Consider the following 23,734-nt stretch of genomic DNA (forward strand, 5'->3'; position numbering starts at 1 on the left):
CTTCTCCAATTTCAGCTATTTTTCTCAGTATGTTTTTATAGCCAATTTGTTAAAGTGTTATAGAAGAATGAGCATAGGGGTGTCAAGTATCTTGATTTTTTTTGTACCACACCCTGCAAATACTCCTGGATAAACAGGAGATTCAGTTTAGACCAGGGGTCGGCAACCTTAAACACTCAAAGAGCCACAAAGGTCCTAACCGGAAGCCCCCATTCAATTCTGGAGCCGACCGGAAGTTCGATTCTCCCATCATAATCTCCTCCTAGCGTGGCGTCCTTTTTCCTCTGCTGACCCGAAGTCTGGTTCCTCCACCATAGAGTTTCCTCCTAGCATGGTGTCCTTTTTCCTCTGCCTGTCCTAACCGAAAGCCGTATCAATTGTGGAGCCGACCAGCAACAGGGAGCCGCAGCAGAGGGATGAAAGAGCCACATGCGGCTCCAGAGTCGCGGGTTGCTGACTCCTGGTCTAGACTGACTGTGTTCCCATCATCCCTCTGGAGGGAGATTTGCTGAGACTTTGAGGCTTGAGATGGTTAAATTTGGGATGAAGCACAAAGAATACGTCCAGGCTGCTATGTTCTTGATGACATTTGTGTCTAAAATGATAAGTATGTTGCCTTATATAACCTCTACGGTGAAAGTATGCAGCCCTATATACATGAACAAGTCATTTGCAAATGGTTGCAGGAACCGGGTATGTCTAGTCTAACAAAGAGAAGGACTAGGGGTGACATAGCATTCATGTATATACATATATACATAGCATTCATATATATATATGTATGTATATATGTCTTTGGTTATTCGGGTTTTCTCCCGCGTAAAATTGGAAGTGTCTGGGCGACGTTTCGACGAAGTCTCATTCGTCATCTTCAGGCTTCAGCTTCGTGCTTCTGGGAGCAATGTGTGATTGCAACTGAAACAGTTGCAATCATACATTGCTCCCAGAAGCACGAAGCTGAAGCCTGAAGATGACGAATGAGATTTCGTCGAAACGTCGCCAAGACACTTCCAATTTTACGCGGGAGAAAACCCGAATAACCAAAGACCTACATACAAACACCCGCAAAAACCTCAGAAAACACACACGCACACACACACATATATACACCAATATTTGAGGGGCTCCACAGAGAGGAGGGGGTCAGCCTATTCTCCAAAGCACTTGAAGGCAGGACAAGAAGCAACGAATGGAAGATCATGAAAGAGACATCCCACCTAAAACTAAGGACAAATTTCCTGACAGTGAGAACAATTAATCAGCGGAATGGCTTGCCTTCAGAAGTTGTGGGTTTTAAGAATTGGACAGCCATTTCTTTCCTGCTTGACTAGCGGGCTGGACTAGAAGACCACCAAGGTCCCTTCCAACTCTTGCAATTTTGTATTCTGTTTTACAATGCTATTAGCTGCAAGAGGAAACATGAGTGAGTAAGAAGGGCTAGCCAACCTTTTATTACTCCCGAGAGCCGGAATTAGCTTTTTGTACAGTATTGTATGTAATCTTTAATCACTGCCTGTGTTAATTGCCCCCTTCGTTTTCACCTCCCCAGTTTTGCTCCTTACTTGAAAGCTGGGGGGTGGGGGGACGCTTCTGCACTTACATTTGATCTTGCAAATTGAATCTGGAGCCCAAGTGTGCATATGCAGCTCAGCCCCAGTGGACAATAATTCATAATAATATAGACATTTTAAACACGGGGGTGTGGGGGAGCCCTGCGATTTGATCCAAGATGCAACTGACCAGTGGTGGGTTTCAATTTTTTTTACTATTGGTTCTGTGGGTGTGGCTTGGTGGGCGTGGCATGGCTTGGTGGGCGTGGCTTGGTGGGCGTGGCAGGGGAAGGATACTGTAAAATCTCCATTTCCTTCCGATCAGTTGGGACTCGGGAGGCAGACAATAGATGTGGGTAGGGCCAGTCAGAATTTTTACTACTGGTTCTCCGAACTACTCAAAATTTCTGCTACCGGTTCTCCAGAACTGGTCAGAACCTGCTGAAACCCACCTCTGCAACTGACCCTAACGGTTGACATTAAAATACAGTTGTTTTAAGTGCAGCCTTTGAATCGATAAAATAGTCTGTCTATTGACTTCTCCCACGGACAAGGATTAGTGATTATCTTACGTGCAGGGGAATTTTCCTTCTTTTTTAGAGCACCCTGAGATTGGTTTTTTTTTTTGTTTCTCTTTGCTTGCCACAGAGAAAGCCAAAGCTTCAAACGGTTGTGTCTTAGTCCACTGTTTAGCCGGAATATCCCGCTCAGCCACAATTGCCATTGCCTATATCATGAAAAGGATGGATATGTCCTTAGATGAGGCCTACAGGTAAGGAAGGGGAAAGAGTTCTTTTCATCGCGTGAAGAAACTCAAGCCGGGGAGAGGTTGGGACTTAACTTTTTCCAGCATCACGGTTGGAAAAATGGCTTCCATGAAGTCAGGGCAGGTCAGTCGGAAACCACCTGGACTGGATATGGCAGAAAAGACAGAAAGGTCCCCGTTTCTCATTCATTAAGAGTGGCTTTATCTTGAATCTCTGGCTTTCCTAAGAACCTCTGGTGGATTGCGTCTCTGATTTATCTACCTTAAAGGTAGAAGTTCCCCTCGCACATATGTGCTAGTCATTACCGACTCTAGGGGGCGGTGCTCATCTCTGTTTCAAAGCCAAAGAGCCACAGCACTGCCCAAAGATGTCTCCGTGGTCATGTGGCCGGCATGACTCAACGCCAAAGGCGCACGGAACGCTGTTACCTTCCCACCAAAGGTGGTCCCTATTTTTCTACTTGCATTTTTTTACCTGCTTTCGAACTGCTAGGTTGGCAGAAGCTGGGACAAGTAACGGGAGCTCACCCTGTTACGCGGTACTAGGGATTCGAACCGCTGAACTGCCGACCTTTCGGTCGACAAGCTCAACGTCCTAGCCCCTGAGCCACTGCGTCCCCTTTTATCTATCTTACTATGTCACTATTTATTGTGCGTGAACAGGTAGCCCTTGACTGATAACCAGTGGTTTAGTGACCAGTTATGACAGACCCACAAAAAGATTCTTATAATTCAAAGTTCCAATGGTTGCCCCACCCCAGTGATCACATGATCACATATTGGGCATCTGACCTGCATTTATGGCTGTTTGCAACATCCCATGCCCCCCCACCCCTTTTTTTTTAGTTGGAAATGAGGTTTACTCATGCCAGCGCCCATTGCGGAAAACGGGTACCCTTAACAACCATAGTATTCGCGTAACTGGTGTCATGAAATCAGATGAGTCACATGATCACTTGCTTAACAACCAGCGCAACTTACAACCGGAAATTCTGGGCTCAGAGTTGTTTTTTGTTTTTTTTTAATTTGCATTTATATCCCGCCCTTCTCCGAAGACTCAGGGCGGTTTACACTGTGTTAAGCAATAGTCTTCATCCTATTTGTATATTTATATACAAAGTCAACTTATTGCCCCCAACAATCTGGGTCCTCATTTTACCTACCTTATAAAGGATGGAAGGCTGGGTCAACCTTGGGCCTAGTGGGACTAGAACCTGCAATAATTGCAGGCAGCTGTGTTAATAACAGACTGTCTTACCAGTCTGAGCCACAGAGGCCCCAGTTAGGATCGTACACTGACGAGTACCCGTATCCCACTGCAATCCACTTGAATTTGTTTGGCTTACATGAACGAAGACTGTTGAAAACATCCACGGCACCATTTATAAATGTAATATCAATTTTAATAGCCGAGGTGGTGCAGTGGTTAGAGTGCAGTACTGCAGGCTACTTCTGCTGACTGCTAGCTGCAGTTCGGCAGTTCAAATCTCACCAGACTCAAGGCTGACTCAGCTTTCCATCCTTCCGAGGTGGGTAAAATGAGGACCCAGATTGTTGGGGGCAAGAGGCTGACTCTGCAAACCGCTTAGAGAGGGCTGTAAAAGCACTATGAAGCGGTATATAAGTCTAAGTGTTATTGTTATTATTATTAATAGCATTAAAAATAACAACTTATGGGGAAAATCCAAGAAAAAAAATTCTCTCTTCACAGCTTAAATTATTCTCTGGAACAATTCAGTCCTTTAACATCTTCTACTGATTACAGAAAGACTACATAGTCTTTTTTCCTCTCCAACAATCCATTTTTCAAACATTAGGGTAGTTTTGGATTCTGCAAGAAGATGGTAATGGAAGCAAATTGAGAGAACAATCTCAAATCTGAAATTCAAGATCACCTTCCTGTTGGGTAGAGAGCTGCCTTTCTTTAAAAACCAAACCAAACCATGCTGCTGATGGGAGACAAAATTTAACCAGCTGTGTATTTGTTTCTGGTTTTAATAAAGAGTACAGTAGTTCTCCCCAGATTATATATAGTGCAATACATTTGGATTTTTAGAATCAAGGGGCCGGGCTTCCCTTTTCTGCAGTAATTCCTCATCGTTCTTGGATCATTGGAATGCACAAAAAGTTTGTAAAATCAATGATCTGTCATGCCATAATGATATGTGGTATTTTCCAATGCACTCCAGTAGAAAAGGGTGAATGGATTTAGGTAGGTACTGTAGGTAGGTAAGTAGGAATAGATAGATGAGAGAGAGAGAGAGAGAGAGAGAGAGAGAGAGAGAGAGAGAGAGAGAGAGAGAGAATAGATAGACAAACAGACAGACAGACAGACAGACAATAGATAATAGATGATCGACATATAATTAGAGAGACACAGACAGACAGACAATAGGTAGATAGGTAGGTAGGTAGGTAGGTAGGTAGGTAGGTAGGTAGATAAGATAGACAGATAGGTAGGTAGGTAGGTAGGTAGGTAGGTAGGTAGATAGATAGACAGACAGACAGACAGACAGACAGACAGATGCAGGCAGGCAGGCAAACAGGCAGACGATAGATAATAGATATAATTAGATAGAGAGATAGACAGACAGACAATAGATAATAGATGATCGACATATAATTAGAGACAGAGGCAGATAGACAATAGGTAGAGGATAGTTATAATTAGATATAGACATAATAGACAGACAGATATAATTAGATGACAGATAGACAGACAAACATAGATGATAGACAGATAAGATATATAGATTCATAGAGATGATAGAGAGATAGACAATAGAGAAAGATGGATAGATACAGATAGGTAGGTAGATAGATGATAGCCTGGGGTATATGTTAAGTGACTCATAAAAGAGTGATTTCAAGGAAGGATTGCCATGACAACAGAGCAAAGAGCCATGCATGGAATTGCCAGATCATTATTTAAGGGAGCAGAACATATGTGGCCGGTCAAAGGTGGCTTTGCTTTAATCCAAGCGCGGTGTGTACTTTGCACAATGGGTGACCTTAATTTACCTTGGAAAGTAATGCTTTACAGCCTAGCCAACCTCAGCGAATATTCTGTATGCACAATCCAAGCTTTGAGTTCAAGGTCATTTGGCTGAATTCCACCTTTTCATTTTGAAATTCCATTTTAGGTTTGTGAAAGAGAAGAGGCCAACCATTTCTCCTAACTTCAACTTTCTCGGTCAACTTCTGGACTTTGAAAAGAAGATCAAGAACCAGGGAGGCCCGAGCGGACTCGTTAGCAAACTCAAGCTTTTGCATTTGGAAAACGGCAGCAACCACGGAGCAGGCGGTGGGCCCCTGTGGGCCTCTCCTCAGCTCTGTGCCTCCTCTACCTCAGACAATGTGGAGCAGAAACCCCTGGAGCCGGGAAACCCACCAGCTCCCCCTCTCCCGCCATCTGCAGAGGGCGGCTCCTCGGTGCAGAGCCGAACTGTCGTAAACGTCTCTTCCGATAAAGTCGAAGACAGCAATAGGTTGAAGCGGTCGTTTTCCTTGGATATCAAGTCCGTCTCTTGTGCCGCCAGCAATGCTTGTCTTACCGCTTCGGGACCAGGGTATCCTTCCTTGGAAGACACCCTGGAGTTCTACAAGCATTCGGCCACTTTGGAAGCGGGCAGCAAATTATGCCAGTTCTCACCTGTCCAGGAGGTTTCAGAACAGACGCCCGAGGGCAGTCCCGATAAGGAGCACACCAAGCTGCCGGAGAAGGCCCACCACCAGGGCTGGCAGCCGGACAGCCAGAGCAAGCGGCAGCATTCGGGAAGGACCACTTGTCCTGCTCAGAGGTCATCCCTGTACCCGTTGCATCGAAGCGGAAGCATGGAAGATAATTACAGAACCAACTTCCTCTTCGGCCTTTCGGCCAGTCAGCAACATCTGGCTAAGTCTGCAGCTGGGCTGGGTCTCAAAGGTTGGCATTCGGACATCTTATCTCCTCAAACCTCTGCGGCTTCCCTGACCGGCAGCTGGTATTTCACTGCCGATCCCGCTCATATTTATTCTGCTTCAGCCATATACGGGAGGAGCGCCACTTATTCGGCCTACAGCTGCAGCCAGCTGCCCACGGGGTGCGAGCAAACCTACGGGGTGCGGAGGAGAGAAAAACACGGGGAGCGCGGCGACTCCCGGCGGAGCTGGCACGAGGAGAGCTCTTTTGAGAAGCAGTTCAAGCGCAGGAGTTGCCAGATGGAATTTGGGGAAAGTATCATGTCAGAGAACAGGTCCCGAGAAGAACTTGGCAAAATGGGAAGCCAATCGAGCTTTTCAGGCAGCATGGAGATTATTGAAGTATCTTGACTCTCTTCGATGATTTTTTTTTTCCTTCCCCCATTCCTTCTTTCCCAATTTTCTATAAAGCGATTCCCTGTAAATCTGAAATTTCAGAATACTGTTCAGCTCCGGTATGGACAAAATTAACAAAACTGATTGAGTGTGCGTGCATGTGTGTGGCTTTTTGTGTGTGCATGTACCCACAGAGGCCCCATGAGTGTATTCCAGAGAGATTAAATGGTAAATTTTAATTTTTGCGATGGACAATCAGCTCTTTTTTTGCCTTGCATGTTCTCGTCACCTTAAGGCAAAAAAACGGAGCTACTTTCCTAAATTTCCCTTAACAAATGAAGCAGTGACACACAGAGTTGCACATCCTTATTGTCTTTAATGAATCAGCCTTTGTTAAGCAGACTTGATGTTTGTTTCTACTAAAATTTTGATGGAAAGGTGACTGAAAACAGAGTTTGTGCTCTCTGCTGCTGTATATTTCCCAAGAAACCACGTCTTACAAAGAGTCTAAATCATTCAGGTGGAGTTGTCTGGAAACTGAATTGTGGCCACTGGGTTTGTTTTTCTTTTTTTTTTCCTTTGAAATGTTTCGCAGTTCGGAAGCGACTTGGATAAACCGCGAAATGTTTCAAACCCCACCCACCCCTCCAAAAAAGAAGTCGGGTTTCCCAAGAAACACATCTCAATGGGAGCCGAGAGAGAGACTTTAAGACACGCACTATTTGCACAACCTTTGTATGAATGCCACCTTAGGAGACGGTCTTCTTTAAATTGCCTAGTCAGCATCTCAAAATGAGACAAGCAAGCGGACTTTTTCAGGTTCTGGATGTGTTGCTAACTCTTGATGAGGATTATTATTACTCTGTAGACTGCCAGCCGTTCCCCGTGCACATTTTCATGTTTTATGTCTTATGTCTAATCAAGGTACACAAATATGCCCGTAATTGAGACCCTGCATGTGCCGTTATACAGATGCCTGAACTGTGTCTAGGATACTTACATCTTCCGCACCCATCTACCAAGGACATTTACCCAGGAAGCGCCCGACAATTTCCATGATCCAAGCTCACAAAACATGATTCCATTTCTAGGCACCAAACACGCACCCCAGTCAAGCAGGAATGCAAAAAGGAAAGGACATTTTTGTTGCTCTTGGGTTGTTGTTGTTGGTGTGTGTGTGTGTGTGTGTGTGTGTTAGGATGCATCAGAGAGATTCCATACCATACTTCTGTCGTGTCCCACTCCTCTGCTGACGGCCGGGTCAGGGAAATCCGAATCAGGCGTGCCTCTGCAGCTCTGCCAAAGTCCTAGCAAAGTCCTCAGGGCAGGCAGGAGACCAGAAAGTGACTTCAGCAAGATATGTTTAGACTTTGCCTGACTCAGAGAATGCCAGAAAGCAGGTCCTTTATATAGGCCACGGGGTGTGGCTCCATGACTCAGCACTTATCCAGGCCTGCCCCTCCCTTCCTTCTGTTGCCTCCGCCTATCAAGTCTTCTGACGCGAGGGTCACTCCAGTCGGCAGCTGTTGGTAATTGACCTCCCTCAGGCTCACATGCTGTGGGGGAGGGGTCTAGTTGCTCCGTTTGCCTGGGCATGGAGCCAGAGCTGGGGGCTGGAGGTATTTCCTCCTCTTCAGCCTGTCTGGGCATGGAGCCAGGGCTGGGGCCGGGAGGCATACTAGGACATTCCTCCGTGTTCGGAAGCAGATAAGAAGGCCCCGGCTGTGGTGAGATCGGACGAGACACAACAACTTCCAATCAGTCCAGGTGGGATGTAAAGCCCAAGCAACAGGAGAAAGTTGTATCTAACTTTAAAACGTACCACTCAAAATGTAGTAGGAATACTGTCAGTGGTTCTCTGCTGTTCTACACACACACACACACACACACACACACACACACACACACACCAGATGAAATACCCTAATGCAGAGTTCCTCTTGTGGCATTTGTTCTTAAGAGAGGATTCTTCCTCCGAAAATCCATGCAGGGAGAGGGCCTGTGACTCATTTACCGAAGAACACAGAATATGAAAGGGCAGAATTTAAATACAGTGATAAAATAAAATAATAATACAAGAGACACAGGGGTGAAGAGGATACTGTCAAAAAACTGCAACGGCAGGGGCCCTCATTTTTTTTTCTCCACCCCCATTTTTAAGCATCCATTTTTTTTCTACCGATGTAAACTGTAAAATATATATATTTTCTCACAATTCCAAATGATACGCAAGCTGTTGTGTGCTGAAAATAAGGAATAGCAGCACCGCTGCCGTATTTCTCTTCATATAAGCAAAATCTAAAGGGGGAAATGCCTTTCATCAACGTTCATTTAGTGATCATTTGAAGTTATACTAGCACTGAGAAGAGTAACCTGTGGCTCTTTTTGGTCGTGTGATCAAAATTCATCTTAAGTGTTACCAACTTTTAACAACTGCAGTGATTCACTTAACAGCTGTGGCAAGAAAGGTCGTAAAAATGGGGCAAGGCTCACTTAACAGCTGTCTTGCTTAGCCGTGGAAATGTTGGGCTCAATTGTCATAAATTCGAGGACCACCTATTCTGGGGTGTAGGCATATTCTCTTCTCAATTCCATACTGAAATTCCCCCCTGAATCTTCATTCAGCTCGTGTAATTTATGGACTCCTGGAGCAGGCAGCCTGCATCTTAATGACACCGGCGTTGAATTAGTTTCTAAAATTAACCGCACAGAATAGGGTCTTCTACATGAGGAAAAGTCATATCAACTATGGAGCCAAACCCTTCGCTGGTTTGGTTGGCTGATGCAAAGAGACAACTGAAAACTAGTGTGATCAATTACCAGGGGGAAAAAATGAATCCAAGCTTACTCCCCTAATCAGGAAATTGTTAGTTATGTAAGAAAAGCTACTCTTTCAACAGCGACACAGGCCAATTGCAAACTTTTCTCTCTTTAGTTTACCGCTCCGTGATTTCTCTATTACATCTATTTGTTGGTTAGATTATCTTCTCTCAGTGCAGGCTAGTTTCCCTGTAATATTTCCATTTAAGAGAGCTGTAATATCAACCGATGGCATGATTTCGCCAGTGAATCTTCCGTGCTTACTTAATTTATCATATATAGATCATCACAGTGGAAATACCCCTCAGCATCTCTAGAGAGGCCACAGGAGCTCGGCTCTAGTTCACTGAGGAAACACTAGTTTAGGAGTGAAAAGTTGGGGGTGGGGGGAATGGGAAACGAGGCTAGATGACTTCCACGCCCTGGACCATCTTCGGCAAAGCCGTTCTCTTGCAGCATGAAAACAGAGATCAGCCAGAAGAAAGAAGGCAGATACTGTGTTGGGTTATCTATATTTTGCATGTTTATTACTAAATATGTCAAGTAATGTTCATACACCATTCAGAGAAGAAAATTCAATACAAGGCAAAAACAACAACAACCCCAAAACAAACGATGAAAACATTGTATTTTCAACAAAGAAAAATACATATCGTACCCAGAGCATCTTCTGCAGAGTTTTCAAGAAAACTACTTAAATACCATCCTACCTTCCCTATTCTGTAGTTAAGAACTCAAATTAACCCCCTTTTGGTACACTTAAATATTCCTAAGGAACCCCTTATAGCAGTTTGGTTTTTTTATGCCCAATTTGGAATAATGCAAGATATGTTTTTAGGGATCCGAGATATGCTTCTATCAAGATATAGCTGTTAATTGATCATGATGGAGAACATTCCAGACTGATTCAATGCTAGAGGACACATACTACATTAAATGGAAGTAGCACACAAGTCCATATGGGATTTCTCTTCCTGCCTAGGAGTTTGCAAATTGCTGCTTTCTATCTCTCTTTCTCTCTGGCTCAGGATTGCCTTGTGTGCCAAAGGAACTCGGCAATGAAAGCTTCAACGACATCCAAGAGTTTCTGTTTTTCAAGGTTGGTGACCCATTGAGCACCTAAGAGTACTTTGTGCATCAGGATTGTTCCAGGGGGCTTGAATTAGCCTTTCCAAAACTCTTGGCAGTCCCAAATTTATCTGTAGCAAGCCCAGTTAAGAGCCAGCGTCTTAGCATAAATCAGATATGTTGCAGCCCTGTGAAAATTTGGCTTGGAATAGGAAATGTAACATTTAAAAATTTGTTTTCATTCTTTAAAATGGCTATGGGGAATTTTATTGACAAGAACTATGGAGTGAGTTTGTACTGAGCAACTGAGGTTGAATTTACAAAATAAGAAAACGGGTGTAACAATATTCTGCTAGAAGAAAACTAGCTGTTTATTAAACTCCTGCCAAAGGATATATAACCAGTTTAGGTGATACACATTTTTGTTAGAAACATGAACTTCTAACAAGTATGTTTTTCTAAATATATCTTTGGTGTGTTAATGCCCAACAAATCAACTTGAGGTATGCTCTTGGCTGTTAATTCTTGACTAGAGTTGTTGTACAATAAAATATGAATGCAGTTTTATTGCATTTATATGTATTCATTTTTAATAAAAGATGGGTTAGGTTCTGGAAATCAATCAATCAAAACTGAACATTTCACAGAGAAGAGCAACCAGAAGTTAGGGACTTTCAGAATTACAGCTAATTCTTTTCCATTAAAATGCCTCTTCTGTAAGCAACATCGTGTAATGTTTATTAAATATGCATCTGCTGCCGTTTCAAACAGGGCTCTCGCAGGAGTTCCCGATAACAATACGACAAGTTATCAAAACGATTTCAAATGAAAAAAAATTGCACCACACTCGAATAGCAAACTTCTTTTTTATATATACATAAAGAGAAAAAGAACAAAAATGTGGCACACTATCAAACGTCCAAAACGGTCAGCCCCGAAACTTGTAGAAGGAAAAGCTTGGGAGTCAGCTCAAAGACGGATGACAAGCAAGAAGGCGAGACCCCTCCCCATAGCGATATCCTCCAATCAGTTTCCAGTCTGCATATGGAACCGGGTTGGGGCAGGAGATCACCGTTGATTCTTTTAATCACCTTGGAAGAAAACAGCCATGTTTACACTGGATTCAATCCCTTGAGAGGGCATTCTGCGCCTTTCCATGCCTTTTCTTCTCCATGTTATTGCCAAGGAAGCTTAAATGTTTCTACCTATGGAAGAAAATTGTGTTTCTTCCACGAACATCTATGGGCGGTCAGGTTTGGCCTTCCCCAATCTGGTTCCCAATCATGGCTAAACTCCAGGATCTCTGGGAATTCTAGGCAGCATCGCATCAAGCCAAATCTGATCTGGGCTTGGGAGCACTGTCCTGGTGTTGTTGGGTGGGAGGATGTCTGGGTAGGGAAAGGGGCTTATTAAATCATTAAGTCAGTGATGATATGTTTCATTTGCCCGTGCAGAAGGGGGATAGACTTTTGTCTTTTGAGCATAAGAATCTGGGTGTCTGTATCTTATTGAAGTAATAATTGTATTAAAAGATGCAAAGGAAACATGCCCAGTGGCTTGGAATCTGCCAATGCAGGGGTCTCCAACCTTGGCAACTTTAAGCCGGGAGGACTTCAACTCCCAGAATTCCCCAGCTAGCTTTGCTGGCTGGGGAATTCTGGGTGTGGGAAGTCCTCCCGGCTTAAAGTTGCCAAGGTTGGAGACCCCTTGTCGTGTCCCACTCCTCCGCTGATGGCCGGGTCAGGGAAATCCGAATCAGGCTTGCCTCTGCAGCTCTGCCCAAAGTCCTAGCAAAGTCCTCAGAGCAGGCAGGAGACCAGAAATTGACTTCAGCAAGATAAGTTCGACTTTGCCTGACTCAGAGACTGCCAGAAAGCAGATCCTTTATATAGGCCATGGGGTGTGGCTCCATGACTCAGCACTCATTAAGGCCTGCCCCTCCCTTCCTTCTGTTGCCTCCGCCTATCCAATCTTCTGATGCGAGGGTCACTCCAATCAGCAGCTGTTGGAAATAAACTTTCCTCAGGCTCACATGCTGTGGAGGAGGGGGAGGGGTCTAGCTGCTCCGTTTGCCTGGGCATGGAGCCAGGGCTGGGGCCGGGGGATGCTCCCTCCTCTGCAGCCTGCTTGGGCATGGAGCCAGGGCTGGGACCGGGAGGTGCCCCCTCCTCTTCAGCTTGTCTGGGCATGGAGCCAGGACTGGGGCCGGGAGGCATACATTCCTCCGTGTTCGGGAGCAGATAAGAAGGCCCCGGCTGCTGTGAGAGCGGGCAAGACACAACACCCCTGTGCCAATGTTATCCCAAAGGTGTTTTCTCAAGAGGCAACTGGACTTTGTGATTTTTCTTTGAAGACGTTTCGCTTCTCATCCAAGAAGCGACAGTAGAGCTGAAGAAGCTTCTTGGATGAGAAGTGAAACGTCTTTGAAAAAAAACCCAGAGTTTTTTGGAAGTTGCCTCTTGAAAAAGCACCTTTGGAAAAACCATGCCCTCATGACTGAGAATCTTCATAGAATCTGCCAATGAGTTTATCTCGTGTCCAGAGACTGCTCCCCCAATTAAATTTTCTCTCCTCAAACAAAATGCAAAATTGACTCTATGGGTTTGTCTCTCGAGACTGGGAGGTAAGGGGGCTCTCGTTGGCCGGTACGGAAATCTGATCGTCTTTGTGACAGAGAAAACAAAACATAGAAATGGAAGATAGCATTCCTCCAATTGATGATAGAGATGAATTCAAGCACGGTATTTTTCAAGCCAGACCAGTAGTACATTGATTGGGATGAATATTTGAGAAGGGCAGATTACAATAAATATAAAAATGGGGGAAATCCACGCCTTCTTTTGTGACAGAGCCACTAAGGTATGATTAAAACCAGGGGTGGGCTGCTGGGGGTTCGGGAGAACCTCTAGCTAAGATTCTGTGCAGTTCGGAGAAACCCCAAATCCCACTCCTGGCTGGCCCCGCCCACCCTTCCCCTCCTAGGAGTCGCTACATGGCCTGTTTTGGAGGGTGAAAAATAGGCCTACCGTAAGTTTGGGCCGTTTTCGCCCTCCCGGAGGCTCGAGTAAAGCCTCTGGAGCCCAGGGAGGGCAAAAATGCCCACCCACCCCCACCCCGGTGGTGCAGGAGGCCTACTAGGGCATGCCCACCATGGTCACACCCACCCATCAACCGGGCAGAAAACCCCTTGCTAAAAATTTTGAAGCCCACCCCTGATTAAAACATGTCAATTTTAAATATAGGCTATTCTGACACACGTTTCCAGTGCACATGCAGTTTTAGCTTTAATGCTGGAAAAAAATATCACCAACACAGATAAAAGTGCAGAGGAAGAAAAAGAAATGGGAGTACCTGGGGCAGGCTCTGCCCATGAATTATCTTGGATGGTGGGGGAGACCCCTCAATTGCCATAAGGCTAATGTAAATAAAGTAAGAATTCCCTGGCCTAGCACTTTTCCAACTTCCTTAAAATCGCTCCCATTTCATATAAAACAGATTTTTATTAGCAATCCTGGCAACTCAAGGAGACCACCTGGATTCAGAAAGTTTCTGAGGAAACGGGAGCAAAAGGCAAGGCAACCTGACCTGTCCCTTTGGCAGGGGAAGCCTGAACTGCACAGCCGTGACAGTGCCATAAATCAAGCAGTCAGCATTTAACGGCCCCATAAACGAAGAAGTAATTTAAGCACACAACCAAATTGCACAGGAAGGTGAGTCCACTAGACCAGGGGTCTCCAACCTTGGCAACTTTAAGCCTGGCGGACTTCAACTCCCAGAATTGCCAAGCCAGCTTGGGAATTCTGGGAGTTGAAGTCCGCCAGGCTTAAAGTTGCCGAGGTTGGAGACCCCTGGTCTAGACCTCAAAAAGGAAATTCATCCCACACAAGCTGCATTTGTGTTATGCAAGTGAGGTGAACAAGCCTCTTTCGGGTTTTGGAGGTTTCACTATAAACGGCAAAAAGCTACACATCGTTACAAGAAACCTAAAATCTTTCTGGTAAGACAAATTTGGCCTTCCTTTCCTAAAAGTCCTGCTAATGGGTAATAGACCTTTCGACCCAATTAAGAAAAGGAAAACGGGTTTTCAAAGGGTCTTACGAGAAACCAGTGTGGGGTTGTTTTTTTATAGATCTTTATTAGGAATTACTCAATAAGATGGGATAGCAGCTGAGACGAACAAAGACTCCAGAAAGTCCATTTGTCCACTACCTGCAATCTTTGCTTGAAAGGCCAGGGAATGCTGGGGGTGCTAACATTTACAAGGCAGGGCACAGTCAAACTAAAGAGGTCTGCCCCAGATTCTGTATGAACGGATCATACGCCCTCAACAATGGCTTTAAAACATCTTCCTTGTACACCAATTTGTCCCTGGAGGTCACACGGTGTCCTAGAAATAAAGAGTTAAAAACCACTGTAGATGGAAGGGAAGACAAGAGATCTCAAGCTTGATTAAAAACACTCTGCTTGGTGACAGCAGTGATAAGCAAGCCGGCAAAAACTGTGAAAGTAGCCAAATGCATGTCCTTCTAAGCAGCTGCACTCTCCATCTGTCCCTGGCGGGTCTTCTACTCACCCTGAGCCTGAAGCTTCAAGCAAGGTCCTGCAGTCAAGACTGAGAATAGATGGTCGGATGGAAGCTATAACTTGAGCTCCCTGTCCGGTTTCATACAAAAAGGTTCCAGCCGCTCGTTTTCGGGCAGCAGGCTGTTTAGCCTCTCCATCAGTGGGACAGTTAGGTCAATGCCCATCTGGACACGGCGGAGGATGGCGGACATCTCGTTGACTTTCTGGATCTGCTCAGCATACTTGGCGTACCGCTTCTGGCGCTCTTGCATTAAAGTGTACAGCGTTTCTACCGAAAGATCCATCTGTAAAAATAAACAACAACAGAAACAGCGCTTAGCACTTCAACTTATATACCGCTTCACAGTGCTCGACAGCCCTCTCTTAAGCGGTTTACAGCCTATTGCCCACCTCCAAAATCGGGGTCCTCGTTTTGCTGACCCCGGAAGGATGGAAGGCTGAGCCAACCTTGAGCCGGTCAGGATCGAACTTCTGGCATTGGGGAGAATTAGCCTGCAATACTGCCCTCTAACCACTGCGCCGCCACCATGACCAGACATGGATTATTAATATTCCCGGTATGAAAAAAAAAGTTTCTTTCTTCCTGCAACTTGTATGGCAACCCTAACTCTTAACCCTGACAAAACGACTCTGGGAGGATTGTGAGAGGCCTTATTAGGAATCACAGATCCTATCCCTGCAATTCTCTTCATGGGGATGACCACAAAGATTATCCAGAAACTACTACCAGTCCTGAAAGCTACCAGAGTTTGCCCATGTTAACATCACCGCTGCATGAATTCCACTGGCTTCTACTTACACTCCAGGTGCAATTCAAGGTAGCATCACCTTTTTTAAAATAAATTTCATTGATTTTCAACCAAGAAGCAAAAACGTAAGTAAAAAAAAAAAGATTTCTTGTGCATGACTGTGACCATTAACATATCACTACAAAATACTTAATACTCTATACAATTTACTTAAATTTAATTCTACTTTGTCTGAGTCTGTTTTATTTTTCTATTTTCAACCCATTTGTACCATTTCTCCCATGATACATAATATTCCAAATCCATCAATCCTTTCAATTCCAGTGTCAGTTTGTCCATTTCAGCACAATCAAAGATTTTTTTAATTATTAAATCTTCGGAGGGCATCTTTGTGTTTCTCCAACAGTGCACTAAGGCTAATCTTGCCAAAGTTGTTATATGTAGAATAATGTGTCTTGTTTTCTTTTCCAAGAAAAGAATCTTTTCTTGCAATCTTTTCCAAGAAAAGAATCTTTTCTTGGAATCTTTTCCAAGGTAGCATCACCTTTAACACCCTAAATGGCAGGAGGCACTTTATCTATGGGGTGCCCTCTCCCCAAGATTTGCCTCTTGCATCAGGTTAAATAGGCTGGGCACGCTCCAGGTCCCTTCCCTTAAATGTTGCCATCCTGTGGGTCTTAGGCAGTGTGTGCTCTCTCAGCAGCGGTCCTTTGTAAAACTCTCTCACCTGAGGACCAGCAGGCCTTTTACAAGGTGAGAGGTGAGTTGTTTGGAGAAGTAGGGAGTTTTTAATTTGGTTTTATCCGTTTTATTGTTTTATGACTGAAGCAACCTGGGCTACAGTGCATAAAATGGGCACTCCACTTGTCATATAAACCAGGGGTCTTCAACCTTGGCAACTTTAAGCCTGGAGGATTTCAACTCCCAGAATTGAAGTTGAAGTCTGGGAGTTGAAGTCCTCCAGGTTTAAAGTTGCCAAGGTTGGAGACCCCTGGTTTAAACAAACAAACACATTCCCTTGCTGAATGTTTCTGTGGTATCCAAGAATAATAACTTTTTTAAAAGCCACTCGGATAAGGATAAGGATTACCAGCGCATACAGATTTGCTCTCAATTTGTTACCTTTCCCCTTCCTTTCACTCATTGTAAGTTTTTTGGAACAGAGATCTTTTCAGTTGTTTAGGAATGGAGGCGGCGGCAAAAATGTTTTGCTCACTTTTGTGCCTTAAAATATAATTTAATGCTTTTGTAAAAAAAAAAAAAAAAGATGAAACACAAAAGGCAAAAACATTAGATCCTGAACTTTTAAAAGTGGAAAATGCAAATCTTTCCTTTACCAGAAACAATTTCTTACTTTTACTTAATCCTAGAAACATATTTTTAACTACATATTGTATGTATTTAAGTGATATGTATTTAAATACATAATTGTGTTGAGTTGGATCTCTAAGAAGCAGCTGGAAGGCAGAACAACTTTGTCCTAAAATCCAAAGAAACAGCCCTGCTTCCAAAGACAGTTTAAAAACTTACAAGTAACCTTATTATACATACAGGCCTATATTCTGCAACTTCCAGTAATCCAGAGACTCCATTATGATTGGAGCCATAAAGGCAGGGGTGGGCTTCAAAAAGTTTAGCAAGGGGTTCTCTGCCCGGTTGCTGGGTGGGCGTGGCCTAGTCAGCCTCCTGCACCATGGTGGGGGAGGGGCATTTTTGCCCTCCCCAGGCTCCAGAGGCTTTTCTCAGCCTCCAGTAGGGTGAAAATGGGCTCCCCAGGCTCTGGAGGTCAGTTTCCGGCCTTCCCGAACTTCCAGTAGGCTCGTTTTTCACCACCACCCCCGAAGCCTCCGCACACACCCTGCATTTACCTGCATCCAAAACGGGCCGCGTGGGGACTCCTGGGAGGGGCAGGGTGGGGTGGGCGGGGCCAGCCAGGAGTGGGATTTGGGAGTTGTCCAAACTGCATAGAATCTTAGCTAGAGATTCTCCCGAATCCCTGCGAACCCCCAGCAGCCCAGCCCTGCATAAAGTATCCTTTTTTAGAGACCTCTAGAGCAGGGGGTCTCCAACCTTGGCAACTTAAAGACTTGTGGCCTTTCAACTCCCAGAATTCCACAAGTCTTAAAGTTGCCAAGGTTGAAGACCCCCTGCTCTGGAGCAAATTTCTTTAGGGGTATTTGGGGAGTTGGAGTCAACCCATCGAAGTGTCAAGTTTGAAAAATACCGTTTGAAGAGCATGACATCCCAATATAAGTCATTGTTTGTGGCCTGCCAAAATACAACAGTTCCATGTGAAGCTATCCGGAAAGCAGGGCTCGACCCCAGGGAGATGGAAACCCAGCCTTGCCAAAAAATAGGCAACTCTTGACAACAAAAATACTTGAATATAAAGGCAAAGAGCCCACCTGTCCTGCAGAGGCTTGTTTGAGCATAAAAATACGACTAGATCCAATAAGCAATCTTTCCGCTGAACTGATGAGCCAAGATCCTCTGATCTTTCTAACCTTTGTTGCTTGCAGTTTGAAAATTACTAACCAAAATTACGGGCTTTATTTTTAAGTAGGGGGAGGAAAAAAGGCAACAGATTATGTCACTACATGTGTAACAAAGAACCGAGGCCATCAATTTCCTCAATAAAAGGTTGTTTAACTTTCTTTTCTATATCTACATGATTCCCTAGGGAGTATAAAATGACTTGACACCACATGATCCACCAATTAATCAAAGCTTCCTTTCACTAGCAGAATTTTCTAGCTATTGCTATAAAAAAGTACTGTTTTTTGAACAACTATCCTATTTAATCTTCCTCAGCCCACACTTCCAGAGGTGGGATTCACATAATTTACCTACCGGTTCGCCCAGCAGTGAAAATGTGAGCGTGCACCTCTGTGGATACACTCAGTCTTCCGTGCATGCACTTTGCTCAGGCGCACACCTTCCGCACATGTGCCCAGCCTCAAAAACATACCTCAATTAGGACAGCACAGAGCTGGGGCAGGTGGGTGAGCCGAGTGGGCCCACCCGCAATTTCCGCTGCCGGTTCGCCTGAACCGGTCCGAACCGGCTGAATACCACCTTTGCACACTTCCAATTTGCAATCAATTCTAATTTTACCAGAAAATTTTCTTCTAAACCCCTTAGCCTCAGACAGAAAGTCATAAACGCGTCTTGGATGAGAAGCGAAACACCTTCAAAGAAAAACAAGAAAGTCCAGTTGCCTCTCAAAAAAGCACATTTGAGGACAATCTTAATGTACCTGGACTATTTTAAAAACTGAGTACTAACGATAATTAATTTCACGATCTCCTCAACATATATATAATCTGATCTAATCCGCATTAGCCTTTCCAAACTGGTTCTCCCAGAAGAGCTGGAAACAGAGAAAGCTAATGATTCATTGTCTCTCAACGTTTATCTTAAAGCCCTTTCAAAAATATAAATCCAATCCAGAAGTTCAGCTGTTTGACATTTATAACAAACTCACAGCAGACCCAAATTCTGCTTCTGCTATTTAAAATTGTGGCAGTCAGCAAACAATCTCACCCCCAAACCTTATGAAGTCATACCTTGCTGCTCACAAACCATCAACCAGCCTCCAATGAGCAGAGGGCTTATGATTGCAAACAAAACCATCTGTCTCGTGTGCAAAGCACATTAGATCATATTTCTTCCACCCAATGTCCTATACTATTTAGCAACTCTATAAATAAAGCCCGACACAATACAGTGAGCACTATCTTGCATTGTACCGTACCTATTTCCTTACCCATGGAAGGGTTTGCGACTTCTTTCACAAGCAAAATTCTGCGTAATTCATAATAAGCACTTTTTCAACCTCAAGAATCAAATGAACTCACCTGGCAATGCACCTTCCCTGCCAGGTGTGTCTCCTGGATTACTGCAGTGCAAATATCCATACCAGGAGATGTCCAACAAAAAAGAGTGAACATGTATTTCATAGGTAAAGCTCAGGGGTTCGTGAACTACTTCATAAACTAATGCATACAGGAAATGCGATCAATTTCTTATCATTTGCTGGGAAGTGAAGCAAAATTACTGTAGTCAAATACTATGGACTTGACCAAAATGTTGTCCACTTAATAAACAAAAAGATGTTGTGTTTTCTTCACACAAATAATGCCTCTCTGCAGAATTGGGTGGTAGCGCCTGTCTTGAAAGAGGTGTGGGTCCAGCCCCTTCTCAAAAGGCCATCCTTAGACCCTGACAAAGGAGATTTTTTTATACTTCAAGGTTGAAAGGAGGGATTCTTGGTGCTTGGTTGTTTTCTTGTAGACTCTTCATTACCTAAACTACATAAGTTCATCAGCGCTAGTCAGTGATGAATAACTTTCTGCAACTTTCCCATTTTAGCAATAGCACTTAAGATTTATATACCACTTCACAGTGCTTTACAACCCTCCCTAAGCGGTTTACAGATTCAACATATTGCTCCCAACGATCCAGGTCCTCATTTTACTAAGCTTGGAAAGCTAGAAGGCTGAGTCAACCTTCAGCCTGTCAGGATCGAACTGCTGGCAGTTGGCAAAGTTAGCTTACAATACTGCATTCTAACCATTGCACCATCACTTTTTAAGGGATGAGCTGGACCAGGGGTCTCCAACCTAGGTCCCTTTAAGACTTGTGGACTTCAACTCCCAGAGTCCCTCAGCCAGCAAAGCTGGCTGAGGAACTCTGGGAGTTGAAGTCCACAAATCTTAAAGGGACCAAGGTTGGAGACCCCTGATCTGGACTATATTCTGGCTGGGCTGAGACTGCATTGGCCATTATTTTAATGCCATCTCAACTCTGAATTCTTCCGCCAAAATTCATTTTGAAAAAGAGATGCACTCCACTTCCTCTGGAATCAAGTCATCCCAATGTTTTTTGCTCAAACCCTACCTTTTTTATTATTATTATTCTAGATCCTTTTTTTCTGCATCTTTGCCATCAATGTTCTCACTGGATTTTTATGCAGGATCTCTCTAGTGTCCATTAAATAAGTTTGGGTTTCCTACATTTGGAGCTACATCAAATCTGGTCTCTGAAAGTTCATCCCTCCTTCCAAAAAGATAAACCTCCTTGCTTATTCTAGCCCGGCATATTGCTTTTCATGAACTCTGGAAGAGCTGGGTTCTCCAGGAGAAAAAAAAAATAGGAAGCAATTTTCCAAGAGAAAATTGGATAGCGTATAGAGAGACATTATATATTTTCTATACCCTACTATTATAAGCCTATAATTTCCCAACTCCTCTGCTTCCGATAATAACAGCACATTAGTCATCCTCAGAAATCCTAGATGCAGACACAGCTGGAAAGCTTTTATATATAGTGATCATTTATCATTAAAGCGAATGCTGGGTTTATTCCAGCACATCACGATGACTAATCCTTGTTTTGCTCCCAAGTACGCAATTTATCAAGAACTGTCTTCCTTCTTTTCTTCCTCTGGGTTTTTTTCTTTTCCATGCAATGTACCTTCTTAACAATTTTAGAAATCAAGCTCAGTTGATACAAGTGAACTTGACGTGAATTACTTTGTTTCAAATTTAGAAAAGTTTGTATAAACTGCGTTTAGTGTTTATTTTTGCAGACTTCGGCTTTTTGTTTATTTACATTAATCACGTTTATCCACTGAGCTGATGGAGGATTTATTTTTCCCCCCCTGAAGAGAGACGGTTCAGAACAACTTGGCTCACAGGCACCAAATGGAAGAATTTTAGCAAAAGTACGTATTTGGAAGGAAGGAAGGGAGGGAGGGAGGGAATCATGAGAAGGGAAAGAAGAGGGAGGAAGGAAGGGAGAAGGAGAATTATGGGAAGAGAAAGAAGAGGGAGGAAGGGAAGGAAGGAAGGAAGGCAGGAAATGAGAAGGAGAATTATGGGAAGAGAAAGAAGAGGGAGGAAGGGAAGGAAGGAAGGCAGGAAATGAGAAGGAGAATTATGGGAAGAGAAAGAAGAGGGAGGAAGGAAGGAAGGAAGGAAGGCAGGAAATGAGAAGGAGAATTATGGGAAAAGAAAGAAGAGGGAGGAAGGAAGGGAGAAGGAGAATTATGGGAAGAGAAAGAAGAGGGAGGGAGGGAAGGAAGGAAGGAAGGCAGGAAATGAGAAGGAGAATTATGGGAAGAGAAAGAAGAGGGAGGGAGGGAAGGAAGGAAGGAAGGCAGGAAATGAGAAGGAGAATTATGGGAAGAGAAAGAAGAGGGAGGGAGGGAAGGAAGGAAGGAAATGAGAAGGAGAATTATGGGAAGAGAAAGAAGAGGGAGGGAGGGAAGGAAGGAAGGAAGGCAGGAAATGAGAAGGAGAATTATGGGAAGAGAAAGAAGAGGGAGGGAGGGAAGGAAGGAAGGAAAACTCTTCCAGATTCTTTCCCCTTCCCTTCTCACCTCCACCAAACATACACAGTGCATATTATTTTGTGAGCAGTAGATTGGGGCAGCCATTCTGGGATTTCATCACCAAGGAAAAAATAGAGAAAGAAGGCATTTTCTCAAGCTATGTGACCTTATAGTCGTATTGCCCAGTTCCTCCTGGAAGTTCTGTAGAGGATCATGGACATTCTTACAAGCCACAATAACATCACGCATATCGTGACACTATGATGCAAGTGTTCTGAGTCACCAGCGTCTAAGGTACTGTTGTACAATTAGCTACTTCACTTTCTGTTGATTTTTTTTTTTTAGGATTTTCTAAAAGCAAGCATTTGCCTCTTCTCAGTTAGAGTTGTGCCATGAAATACCTATGGTCGTCTCACAGATACACCTACTGTTTAAACAGTGACACAAGAAATGACTTAAAGTTGTTCTGGTGTGGAAAACTACAAAAAGCTTAAGTAACCAGATAAAGAAATTAGCATTTAAATCAGGGGTCTCCAAACTTGGCAGCTTTAAGACTTGTGGACTTCAACTCCCAGCTTTAGGGTAGGGTAGGGTAGGATAGGGTAGGGTAGGGTAGGGTAGGGTAGGGTAGAGGAGAGGAGAGGAGAGGAGAGGAGAGGAGAGGAGAGGAGAAGAGAAGAGAAGAGAAGAGAAGAGAAGAGAAGAGAAGAGAAGAGAAGAGTTGAAATGGACCTTGGAGGTCTTCTAGTCCAACCCCCTGCTTAGGCAGGAAACCCTACACCACTTCAGACAAATGGTTATCCAACATCTTCTTAAAAACTTCCAGTGTTGGAGCATCCACAACTTCAGGAGGCAAGTTGTTCCACTGATTAATTGTTCTAACTGTCAGGAAATTTCTCCTTAGTTCTAAGTTGCTTCTCTCCTGGATTACCGGTACTTTCCACCCATTGCTTCTTGTCCTGCCCTCAGGTGCTTTGGAGAATAGCTTGACTTTCTCTTCTTTGTGGCAACATTTGAGGTATCAGAACACTGCTATCCTGTCACCCCTAGTCCTTCTTTTCATTAAACTTTTCATTAAAGTAATTTTTCAGGGAAGCAGAAACTCCTCAAAATTTACAGTATCTATCTTTTCCTTGTTCTCCTGAGTTACTGCTTCTCCTGAGTTACTGCTGCTGATGTCCTTGGATTTCTCCCTCTTCCATTCCCCCACCCCCACCCCACCCCTACCAGTGCGCCTGCCCTGAATGTTTTCATTTTGTGTTTGGAACAACACACCAAGCATGCAAGCCAGTTCAGTAAATGCAGTGGTTTGTGCGTGAATCCTTCCGTATTTCATAGCTGTATCTACAGGAAAAAAAAACCTCTCCAGATCCAACATGGTCGCACCTCTTTAATCCGCTTGACTAAAGCATTCTGGTCAAAGGCCACAGCTTCTGCGCACTGGTGGAGGTGGTCCTGGTACCGGAGACACAGCTGTAGTACTTGCTGAGAATCAAGTTTTTCTAGTTTAATGTTGGTTGGAGACATCTGCCCACTAAGAAGACCTAGAAAGGATGGGAAGGAAACA

The 23,734-nt window shown here is 44.1% G+C and overlaps 2 protein-coding genes across 8 annotated transcripts in view; one reads left to right on the forward strand and one right to left on the reverse strand.

The window, feature by feature from the left end:
• The window catches only part of DUSP16 (dual specificity phosphatase 16), a 75,459-nt gene extending 68,608 nt beyond the window's left edge, over positions 1-6,851 (forward strand). For all 5 annotated transcript variants that reach the window (XM_058190657.1, XM_058190661.1, XM_058190659.1 and 2 more), the window contains exons 6-7: positions 2,199-2,322; positions 5,460-6,851. In XM_058190657.1, the coding sequence (XP_058046640.1) occupies positions 2,199-2,322; positions 5,460-6,627 (1,292 nt within the window). In that variant the 3' untranslated portion in view covers positions 6,628-6,851. The remainder of the gene's footprint in view (positions 1-2,198; positions 2,323-5,459) is intronic.
• Positions 6,852-9,979: 3,128 nt separating this feature from the next.
• Positions 9,980-23,734, reverse strand: part of BORCS5 (BLOC-1 related complex subunit 5) — a 39,956-nt gene continuing 26,201 nt past the window's right edge. For 2 of the 3 annotated variants that reach the window (XR_009156053.1, XR_009156054.1), the window contains 3 exons: positions 23,554-23,711; positions 15,074-15,368; positions 9,980-11,591 (listed from right to left, as the gene is read on the reverse strand). Coding sequence is in view for 1 of the 3 variants with exons in the window: in XM_058190678.1 (XP_058046661.1) it covers positions 15,138-15,368; positions 23,554-23,711 (389 nt within the window). In the remaining 2 variants the exon portion in view is untranslated. Of the gene's footprint in view, positions 11,592-14,315; positions 15,369-23,553; positions 23,712-23,734 lie in introns of those variants that run through there. The other variant, XM_058190678.1, reaches the window with a different exon arrangement.

Source organism: Ahaetulla prasina, chromosome 7 (assembly GCF_028640845.1).
Source record: "Ahaetulla prasina isolate Xishuangbanna chromosome 7, ASM2864084v1, whole genome shotgun sequence".
Classification (NCBI taxonomy): domain Eukaryota; kingdom Metazoa; phylum Chordata; class Lepidosauria; order Squamata; family Colubridae; genus Ahaetulla; species Ahaetulla prasina.